The following is an 11031-nucleotide window of genomic DNA, read 5'->3' as shown; positions in this document are numbered from 1 at the left end:
CAGACAGTGTTTCTCTGCTATTCATAAGGTTTTCCCTGGCCAATTCTTTGAGAAGTGGATGGCCTCTTCCTTCTCTCTAGTCTGTCTCAGTCTGCAAGCCAGGCTGATACCTGTGCACCATGTGCATCCTGCTGGGCTTGAAACACCAGTGGCACGGCCTCAAGACTCACAGCCACATGTCACCAGAGTAGGACAAACTAACAGACAAGTTTGTCTCCCTTAGCTGTTGGAAACCTCTCCAACCTCTCCTTACCTGGATCCCTGTGGCTTTCTATAATTGAGTAGTAAAAAAAGCCATTGCCATCAAGTCAATTGTGACTCATTGCAGCACTTTAGGACAGAGTAGAACTGCCTTATAAGGTTTCCAAGGCTGTAAATCTTTACGGAAACAGACTGCCTCATCTCCCATGGAGTGGCTGGTGGGTTTGAATCACTGACCTTTTAGTGTAATTAAGAGCTCCTTAATTAAGTAACGGCAGTGTAATAGGTTATAAGAAATGGTTTTTAAAAGAACAATTACAGACTTTTGAACAAGCTAAAGTTTTTTAAAGTTGCATGTTGAATTGGAGATGAACTTCTAAAACATTGCAGTTTAATATTTGTTAAAATAATTGCCAATCTTTTTTTTTTTTTTAACTGAAAATCCCATAGATATTATTTAAATAACTTAGGATTAACTTTAGTATTTTCTGTAACAGAATAAGGTCCTTATTGATGGATATGGAACTAAATTCCAAGTTGTATTTTCACTTATTCAGTAGGCATTTTACCTTCCTTTAATATTTTTGCTTAGAACTGTGTGCTTGGCACATAGTAAATGCTTTTTGTGTGTGGTTGGTTTAATTTCCCTTCAGATAGTTCTGCTCATGGTTTAAATGATAATATCTATGAGGAGCATTGTTAAATTTTCATCTCTAGTTATAAACTCCTTCAAGTAGCAGTCTCATTCTGCTGAAACTGCCCCAGTAGTCCTTATTCTTTTTACCTTCCAATTTCATTTCCTTATGTCTGGTAATGGTACCCCTAAGTCTGAAATCCCACACCATCTTTCACGCCTCTACCCTCCTCATACTCAGTCAGTTGCCAGGTTGTATCAAGTCTCGCTCTCATTTTGCCTCTTATCATCCATTTGCTGGTGCTTCCGTTGAAAAATCTTATTACTCTCTGGACTATTGCATTAGCTTTCTCAATGTTCATTGCTTCGCCTTTCTAATTCATCATTACCTGTGAGATAAAGTTTAAAATCTTTGATCTGACATTCAAGCCTTCTTTGATTTTGCACTGTATTAGTTAAGGTTGCATTTATTTGCAAGTAACATGTCTGGTGGTAGATGATGCCTGACATTGATTCAGCTGCTTAAGGAGAAAATCTCTCAGTCTCTCCTTCACGGTTGCCTCATGGTATTAAGGTGATTATCTGACCCCAAATTCATGCTTGTGTTTAAGTAGGAAGAAAGTGAAGGGGTAAAAGTATGCATATCAGCAGTGGTGGAAGAAGTATCCATCAATTTGTGCTTAAATTTCATTTGCTGAAACTGTTCACATGGCTGCAGGAAAAGTGTAGTTTTCTTTTTTTGTTCTTGTTGTGGTTGGGCACATTGCTTTCTCCAAAAAAATTAGGGTTCTGTATCAATGAGAAAGGGGAACATGCTTACTGGGTAGACAGCTAACAGCTCATCACAAGTATCCTTCTTCTTTAATCCTTTCCTGCCTAAGGCATTTGACTGCTAACCAGAAGGCTGGTGGTTCAAACCCACCAGCCACTCCTGGGAAGGAAGATCTACTTCCATAGCGATACCACCTCGGAAACCCAAGGAGGGGTTGCTGTGAGTCGAATCTGACTTGACAGCAGTGAGTTTGGTTGTTTTTTGTTTTTCCAACGGTGTAACGTTTTGAATACTTCACTTCAGCCCAGCAAATTACTGGACATACCTGTACCTTCTGCCTTTGTATTCTTCAGCACAGTTCCACTTTCCTGGAATGTCCTTCCTTCTCCATCCATCTATACCCAGTGCATTGTTCAAGATTGGTTTTAAGCCTAACCTCCTCAGATAAAGCTCATCAGGTCCTCCCAACTTGAAATGTTATTTTTCAGTAATCGATCGCCAGAGTGATTCATTTGTTGAGTAACTGTGTTGCCGTGTAGCATCTCTTCTTTTGTCAGCAACTGATTTTGTTTGTTGGTTTTGTCAGTGTTTTATAGTAGAGTTCTACAGTAGAGTTCCTCAGTTAGAGTGTAAATTTGGATCATACGGTCCTCATCCACAGATAACTTGAATCTGTCTGTGATGTGCTGTGTTTTGTATGTACGGAGTATAATAAGTACACAATGTTTGTTTAGTTCATGGATTCGACAGTTGCTGCTTCATGACTTTGTACATGAAGGATACCTCAGAAATATCACTTTCATTTTAACTTTATTATCTTGTCTTATAGGCAAATGTTCTGAAAAAGTCTTTGCACGGGAATGGCTTGCCTTACTATGACAGACATGGAAGGAACATCTGCATCTCCTACACATCAGAATGGTGATATTCCTGGAACTGCGAATTCTGTGAAGCAGACAGAGCCAGTCCTTCAGGTGTATCTTTACCATTCCCTTGGGAAAGCTGAAGAAGATTACCTGAGATTTCCAACTGGGGAGTATGTCGCTGAAGAAATTTGTATTGCTGCATCTAAAGTTTGTGGTAAGTATTAAAACCCAGCATTTTTTCCATTCTTAATAGATCATTGCTTTAATTATACTACTCTAATATGATATCTATCATAGATAATTTTTTTAAATCTTTTTTTTCCCCTATGTTTATGTGGCTGGCAGTTGTGCTTTCACATGTGTGAAGAATGAAACCATCACTAGGGTAGAATTTAAGGTGAATTTGCTTTGGGGTTGATGTTGTTGTTGTTGTTATGTGCCGTCGAGTCGGCCCCGACTCATAGCGACCCCTCCTTGGGTTTCCGAGGCAGTATCACTACGGAAGTAGGATTGCCCAACCTTGGGGTTGATAGCAAAACAAATTTAAGCCCATAAATGTTTACTGAACAATAAGGTGACAGAAAAATCTTATTGAATATTTCATGCATAAGATAATCTTAAAGCTACATCCTGAGAACAGCATTAAAGCAAAGTACCAATGTTTTGAAATATTTATGTATCTGATTTAAATTCCTGATTAAATACTGTAAAGCTGTTGACAAATAATTTTTTTTTTTCAGTTAGCTTTTGAAGATCTTATTTACATCTCCTCATGTGTACATTTTTCTTACTTGGTATATCTTGAAATCATTTTTTATTCTTGAGATGGGATTACATTACCTCACTATAGCCTATCCAAAACTGTGGACCAGCAAACTCTTTCTGTGGAGCTGACCCATTTTACTGGGCCATTGAAATCACCATGGAAGCTATTATCATGGCACCTGACTTTTTCAAATGCTCTTTTAACAGAAAGATGAGTTAGTGTCTACTTTTGCTTTGTTTTGTCTTGAAGAATAGTAGTATGATCTGAGTTTTAGAGATAAATGTCTTACAAATAGTATTTAAAAATAATATTAATTTATCCTGTTTTCTTGGACAAAGTACATGAGTTTAGTTAGCTGTTAGTGTAAGTCAGAATAGCTATTAACCATCAGTTGGAGGAAATGATTTTCACGTATCCAATTTTGAAATAGGACATGAAATTACAATAAAATTCACTAGCTGGAAGATAACCAGTGTAAATTGGCAAACAGTATTCATCTATTTAAATGAATATGCTTGTATTGTTTTACTTCTTAAATGAGTAGCAAATGGTTTTCCTAAGGAGGAGTTCTTTAAGTTGAAATGACTCATTTCTAAGTAGCACTATCTACCTGTACCCAATCTATAGCAGTATTCTTTTAAGATTAGTTGATAAAGAATTTAGGTTAATTTCTCAATCTTTATTATACCATTAATTTGTTTATGAATTTACATTACTGAATCATTGTATAGTCTCTACACATGTCTCTTCTAGATACTTTTTTTTTAAGTAACATTGTACAATATTTTATAATTTTTAAGTCCAAGCATGTAGCTACAGGTTTCCTAGCATATATACCATACTGTTGATGAGATTTGTTTCTTTTAGAGTTCCTTAGAAAGGGGTCACTATGAGTCAGTTGGAACTGACTCCACGGCAGTGATTTTCGTGGGTTTTTTTTTTTTTTTTTTGGTATAGAAAGTCTAAGGAGCCCTGGTGACACAGTGCTTAAGTGCTTGACTGCCGAACAAAAGATTGGAGATTCAAACCTACCAGCCACGCCACAGGAAAAAGATGTGGCAGTCTGCTTCTGTAAAGATTATAGCCTTGAATGCCCTATGGGGCAGTTCTATTCTGTCCTGCATTGTCTCTGTGAGTCAGAACTGACTCAGTGGCAGTAGATTTGGTTTCTTGGTTTATAGAAATTCTATCCCTATAAAACACCTCAAGGAGTTCTGGTGGCATAGTTCCTAAGACATTTGACAGCTAACCAGAAGGTTGGTGGCTCAAGCCCACCAGCCACTCTCAGAAGGAAGAGTGGGCAATCTACTTTCATAAAGATTTACAGCTTCGGAAACCCAAAGGGAGTAGCTATGAGTTGGAGTCAACTCGATGGCAGTGAATTTGGTTTTTTTATTTGGTTTATAAACCTCTCTGCCAAAGTCCTGTATGTACCCATAATTTCTTTCTATTGCAAATAAAGTTCTAATTGCACTTGAAATAGCCTATTAGAATATAGCTTTTAAGAAATTACAAATCATGAAAGACACCTCTAAACTATTATGATAAGGATTTCAGGGTAACTATATTCCAAACTCTTTAAAACATAATTAAAAAAAAATCCTACAAATTTTATGTTTCACTTTAATAACAGTTTTTCACTCAGTCCTTTGTTATTAAGACCTGATTAAATGCTTAACTACTTTGTTTAATGTCTTTGATCATTTTTTACATAACAAATGCAGGAAGTGAGCCGAAGGCATAGAGCATATGAAGTTTAACCACCATCCTCTTACATCTTATATAGTATTTTTAATTTGAGAAGTTGAGTGAAAATTAGCTATGAATCATGACTTGCCATTGTAGTTGTTCTTTCATTTTAATGATAGTAAAGTTCTAGTTCCATTAAATGAATGGGAGTGTAAAAAAGAACAAACAATGTGAAAAGAGAAAAAAATGAATATTCAGAGATGTAAAAGTAGTTTTCAAGGCATTAAGCTCCCTTTCCTCTTCCTTTGGCTTTGGTAAATCATTTTTCCTTTTCTTTTTTTCTTTCTAACGTGACACAGATGAGTTAGGGAGGCTACTCTGACTTCTCTTGTAGTTTGTTTTAGGAAAAGCAAGTTGCTTCCCTTTTTACTGATTGAGACCCATCAAGTTACTGAGAGCTACTGGTTATACAGCTGTTTAAAATTATAGATATGAAAACTGTATAACAGCAAAGAAAATATTAGATTTACGAGTTTAAAACTTTATAATATGATACTTTAAACCAAGCAATATACTGTTGAAGTCTAATTTATCATTTTTTTTCTTTTATGGTTGGTTCTTTTGGTGACTTGTCTGAGAAATATTTTTCTGTCCCAAAGTTATGAAGATATGTTCCTAACTCTTCTTCTAGAAATTTGATTATTTTACCTTTCACATTTAGGTCTATGATTTATCTCAATATTAATTTTGAAATTTGGTGTGAGGTAGGGTCATCTAGCTTTTCTTCTTGCATAGAAGGTGGGCTCAAACACCCTCTGCCCTCAAGCTGGTTCAGATGTTCAGACTGATGATGCCACACATAGACCAAAAGAATATGAAAAGGTTTATGACTCATACACTGGGACATTCTGGGGAGACCAAGGTAAGCCTCCATACTGGCCAAATGGCTTGAAAAAGGGAAAAAGCAAGTGGCTTAGGTGTTTATTGTGATTAGAAGATGGGCCAGGATGAAGGGCCCTGTGCACGGACTGAGATTTGTGTTCTTTGAGCTGGTGTCAGGGGTTGGAGTACATAAGTTGTCTTAATGGCTTGCCCGGATGTGGGCAAGAAGGGTACGGAAAGGGTGGGGCTTAAAAGTTAGTCGCAGCCTCACGTTAAAAATAAAGTCAGACTCTATTATAATTCATCCTGGTGTTTAATGACTGAAATGTGCCATGTTTCATGTACTTGAATTTGAACTTGTTTAAGTAAGCCAGTATGTCTGGCTTGAGGCCTATATCTTGAGGCTGGCAAAGGAGGTGAAAGCACTTTTGAATGCCTTGTTCAGGAGCCTAGTACTTGGGAATAACATTTTGTTCTTGTTCGGTTGCATTGAGTCTGTTCTGACTCATAGCAACCTTATGTACAACAGAATGAAACACTGTCTGGTCCTGCACCATCCTGACAATTGTTGCTATGTTCGAGCTTACTGTTGCAGTCACTGTGTCAATCCATCTCTTTGAGGATCTTCCTCTTTTTCACTAACTCTCTGATTAAAGTTCTAGTTCCATTAAGTGAATGGGAGGCTAAGAAAGAAGAAACAATATGAAAAGAGAAAGAAATGAATATTCAGAGATGCAAAAGTAGTTTTCAAGGCATTAAGCTCCCTTTCCTCTTCCTTTGGCTTTGGTAAATCCTTTCTCCTTTTTCTTTTCTTTTTTTTTTTAAAGCATGATATCCTTCTCCAGCTTCTGGTCCAGCCTGACAATAAGACCAAAGCACAGGAGGCTAAGTTTCACCATCTTTGTTTCTAAGGGTTGTTCTTGTTGTACTTCATCTAAGTCAGGTTTGTTTGTTCTTCTGGCAGTCCATGGTATATTTAATACAAATGCATCAATTCTTTTTCGGTTTTCCTTATTCACTGTCTAGCTTTCACATGCATGAGGCCATTGAAAATATAATGGCTTGTGTCAAGTGCACTTAAGTCTTCAAAGTGACATATTTTCTCTTTAATACTTTCTAGAATCTGTAAATTCTAATGTGTTTATCTCACATACTGTTTCTTTAGAATCCTTCATTGAAGTCTTATCCTACTTGTTCTTCTAGCTAAATGATTTCTCTTTCTCTGTCAAATCAAACGTACTGCTCTGGAGTTGATTATATCTCATAGCTACCCTGTAGGCAGAGTAGAACTGTCCTCTTGGATTTCCTACGTTGTCATCTTCATAGGAGCAGATCACCACATCTTTCTTCCACAGAGAGACTGGTATGTTTGAACCATGGACTTTTTGGTTAGCAGCTGAGCACTTTAACTACTATGCAACCAGAGTTGACTCTCCTTTGCACTTTTCTCTATCTGTGTTTTATGTGTGTGTGTATGTTTTATTATCATTGCACTTCCCCTCTTGAATTGATATTCTCCAATGACTTCTCTGTCTCTTCCACCACACTGTGAGATCTTTAAAGTTAGGCACAATCTTTAATTTCCAATACCCACCTTGTGCCTATTATAAAATGAAGACTGTGCTACTATTAGTGGAATGATGAGTTGTCTTGCTGTAAAATGATGTAGAACTGAACTGAGTTCTGGTAGTTGCTTGGAAAAGAAAAAACACATGGAAATGATTTTAATAAGTAAGAACCAACAGAATTTGGACACAGTATATAGGGAAAGAAAAAGAATTAAAATGATTTTTTGAGTTTTTGAGGTTCTGTCCTTTTGATGTAACATATATCTCAAAATACAGTGTCACCAACTTTTCTTCCTTTCTAGGACAACTCATAAACATAACCTACTGACAGCAAAATGGAATTAATGTAATTATAATTACAGTTTTGGAACAAGGAATCAGTGTGACTAAACATGACTATATAGTCTTTTATCATCTGTCTGCAGGGCTAATGTAGCAGATTTTCTTCTGGTGTGTATACTTCTTTGTGACAATTGATGTGTATGTACACTCATTTTCCTTTTTGATACTTTTAATGAAGGTAGAGGACTCCTGGTTTCACAGTGGTTAAAGCACTCACTGCTAACCAAAAGGTCAGTTCTAACACATAGCTGCTCCACTGGAGAAAGATGTGGCAGTCTGTTTCCATAAGGATTTACAGCCTTGGAAACCATATGGTATAGTTTTACCCTGTCCTGTATGGTCACTAAGGTGGCGCAGTGCCTAAGGCTTTTGACTACTAACCAGAAGGTTGGCAGTTCAAACCCACCAACCGCAGAAGGAAGGCGGGACAATCTACTTCCACCTCAGAAACCCAAAGAGGGCTTTCTATGAGTCAGAATCGACTCAATGGAGTGTTTGGTTTGCTTTTTTGTTTTTTTTTTTTGTTATAGGTTCACTATGAATCCAAATTGTCTTGATGGCAGTGGATTTGATTTTTTGGGTTTGGTAATTAAATGTGGAGTCTTATGTTAAGAAATCATCATTCATCATTTTTTTAAAAAAACCTGGCCATTCAGCAATTCTGGTTTTGTGTAATTTCTCTGTTATTTGAAAATTATGACATTGTCTTTTTTAAAAAAATCCTTCATCAGATGCTAAGAATAATGGTGTTACATAAAATTTTATTTAGGTGATTACATTTAAACTAAATGCTACTTTTTAATAAGATTTTTTCTTCCCAAGATAATCTCATATCACATCTTTTAAAGGCCCCTTTCTGAGCAGTTTCATCTCTCACTTGTGTCTCATGTACATCTAAACCAAACCAAAACAACTGCCATCGAATCAATTCCAAGTCATAACGACCCCCTTTGGGTTTCCAAGGCAGTAAATCTTTATGGAAGTAGATTGCCCCATCTTCCTTCCACAGAGTGGCTGGTGGGTTGAGCCACCATCCTTGTGGTTAGCTAATCTTCTGGTTCCTACTGCTCATTCTGCTACACCATTTTACCCTGTCTCTTGCCATCTTCAGTGTTACAGCTCTCTGTCTCCTGGGTCTAGGGGATTATTAATGCAGGGACCCTGGGTCCAAAGGCCACACTCTATTCAAGGCTCTTCTTGATGATAGCGAGATCTTCCTCAACCTATTTGGGATTGGCTCTTAGGTAAGCCTATCCCTTGTCAATTTCAAGGCATGGTCTTCTTACTAGACTGCAAACTAAATCACTTTGGTAAACCACAGTCATTTAATTTGCATGGTAATCAACTAGTTCTTACAAGATCACTTAATCCAATTGGGTGGTTTTAATACCCTATTTGCATACTAGACTCACTAATCCCTTGTCAGATTGTGGTTCAGCAGATCATCTTGGCAGAACTCCAAACCCAAATCTCAAAGGCCATATGTAAAGAGAAACCCATTGCATGGCAATATCCTGTGTGCTTTTTGCTTTTTCTCATTAAACACACACATGCACATGCACACGCACACACACATACTGTGAAAAAATCTATTCATGCCAATTACTCTTGGTTTAGCTCATTTTTTAAAATCAAATTGGCAAAATAGTTTGTGGCATGTGGATTATATTACCGTACCAAAACCAAACCAAACTTACTGCTATCGAGTCAGATCCAACTCATAGCAACCCCTCCTCGGGTTTCTGAGGCGGTATCACTATGGAAGTACATTGCCCAACTTTCCTTCCAAGGAGTGGCTGGTGGGTTTGAACTGCCAGCCTTCTGGTTAGCAGTCACATGCCTTAGGCACTACACCCCCAGAGCTCCTACTATAGTTTTGTCAAATCCTTTGCCTTGAATTTACATTTTCTCTGTTTCTATTTCCTTACAACTACAAACAGTGCTGTAATAAACATCTCTATGCATATATGCCTCTACACTACACTTGTAGGAGTAGATAGATTGCTGGATTGAAAAGGTATTTAAAATTTTTATAGATACTGCTTTCTCAAAATTGGGTAAGTACTGCTTTCTCAGAAGCTGTAGTAGCTGTAGTCCAGCATGTGCCTTGGAAGATAGGCCTGGAAATCTGCTTCTGAAGGTCACAGCTGTGAAAACCCTAGGGAATGCCATTCTATTTTTCATATGTGGAGTCACCGTGAGTCAGAATCAACCCAATGGCACTTTTTAAAAAAAAATTAAATGAGTAAACAGTCATTTTAATCATTTGAATAAAAATGTAAACTTTTGTTGCCAATAAGTCAAGTTAATGTCATGTCTATCTCCAGTAGAAATAAAAGAAAACATCCGTAGAATAAAAATACTTTTGTTTTATGTGATGCTTATGTTTTTAAATATATGAGATTTTAAAACTTTTTTTAAAAAGTTTTAAAAAAAGTATTCATTTGTGATTTAATTCAAGTATGGTTAGAGAACATAACTGCATATGATTATTTTCTGACATTTGTGGAGATTTGTTGTGAGTCATGGTTGTGTGTATTTATGTATGTGTGTGTATGAGAGAGGATATTCTATATGTGCTTTGAAGGAATGTCCATTGTTTAATTATGTGGTTAACAGCTTTATATGCATTTTAGATCAGTGGGCTCCCAAAATATTTTTGAAAAAATCACATACCCCTTACACATTTTACTCGACATAATTTTTTTCCTTTTTTAATTTTCATTTGTGATTTGGGTGAAAATTTGTAGGGCAAATTGGTTTTCCATTCAACAATTCATACACATTTTGTTTTGTGACATTCATTGCAATCCCCATAATGTAACAACATTCTTCCCACTTCCTTCCTGTAGTTTACCATTTCCCATCATCCTTCTTTCTTATGCCTTTCTGTCTTCTGGGCTTTATCCCTGAGCAAATTCTGCCTTTTTGATCTCATATGGGTTGATTGTTCTAATGAGTGCATACCTCCCTGGTATTACTGGTCACCTTATAGGCCTGTCTGTTGTTTGGCGGAAAGTTGAATGGTGGTAGTGGTGAGTACAGTTCCAGGCTTGACAGATATCTGAGGGCCAGAGTCTCAGGGGTTCCACCAGTCTGTATGAGACCAATACGCCTGGTCTTTTTTTTTTTTTTTTTAAATGATACTGAGTTTTGTTCCATATTTTTCTCCCACTCTATCCAGGATCTCCTGTTGTGATCTGTTTCAGAGCAGTCAGCAGTGGTAGCCAGGCACCATCTTGTACTTCTGGTCTCAGGGTCTTGGAAGTTGGGTTTAAAGTTTTTTTTTAATATATATATATTTTTTATTA

The 11031-nt window shown here is 36.9% G+C and overlaps 1 protein-coding gene across 1 annotated transcript in view; it reads left to right on the top strand.

Annotated features, from left to right (window-relative positions):
* The first annotated feature begins 2467 nt into the window (after positions 1-2467).
* The window catches only part of JAK2 (Janus kinase 2), a 60278-nt gene continuing 51714 nt past the window's right edge, over positions 2468-11031 (top strand). The window contains 1 exon segment of the mRNA XM_007939292.2: positions 2468-2687. Coding sequence (XP_007937483.2) covers positions 2468-2687 — 220 coding nt within the window.

Source organism: Orycteropus afer, unplaced genomic scaffold (assembly GCF_000298275.1).
Source record: "Orycteropus afer afer isolate SDZICR_OR568_19922 unplaced genomic scaffold, OryAfe1.0 scaffold00005, whole genome shotgun sequence".
Classification (NCBI taxonomy): domain Eukaryota; kingdom Metazoa; phylum Chordata; class Mammalia; order Tubulidentata; family Orycteropodidae; genus Orycteropus; species Orycteropus afer.
This window is presented reverse-complemented; position numbering and strand designations above follow the sequence as displayed.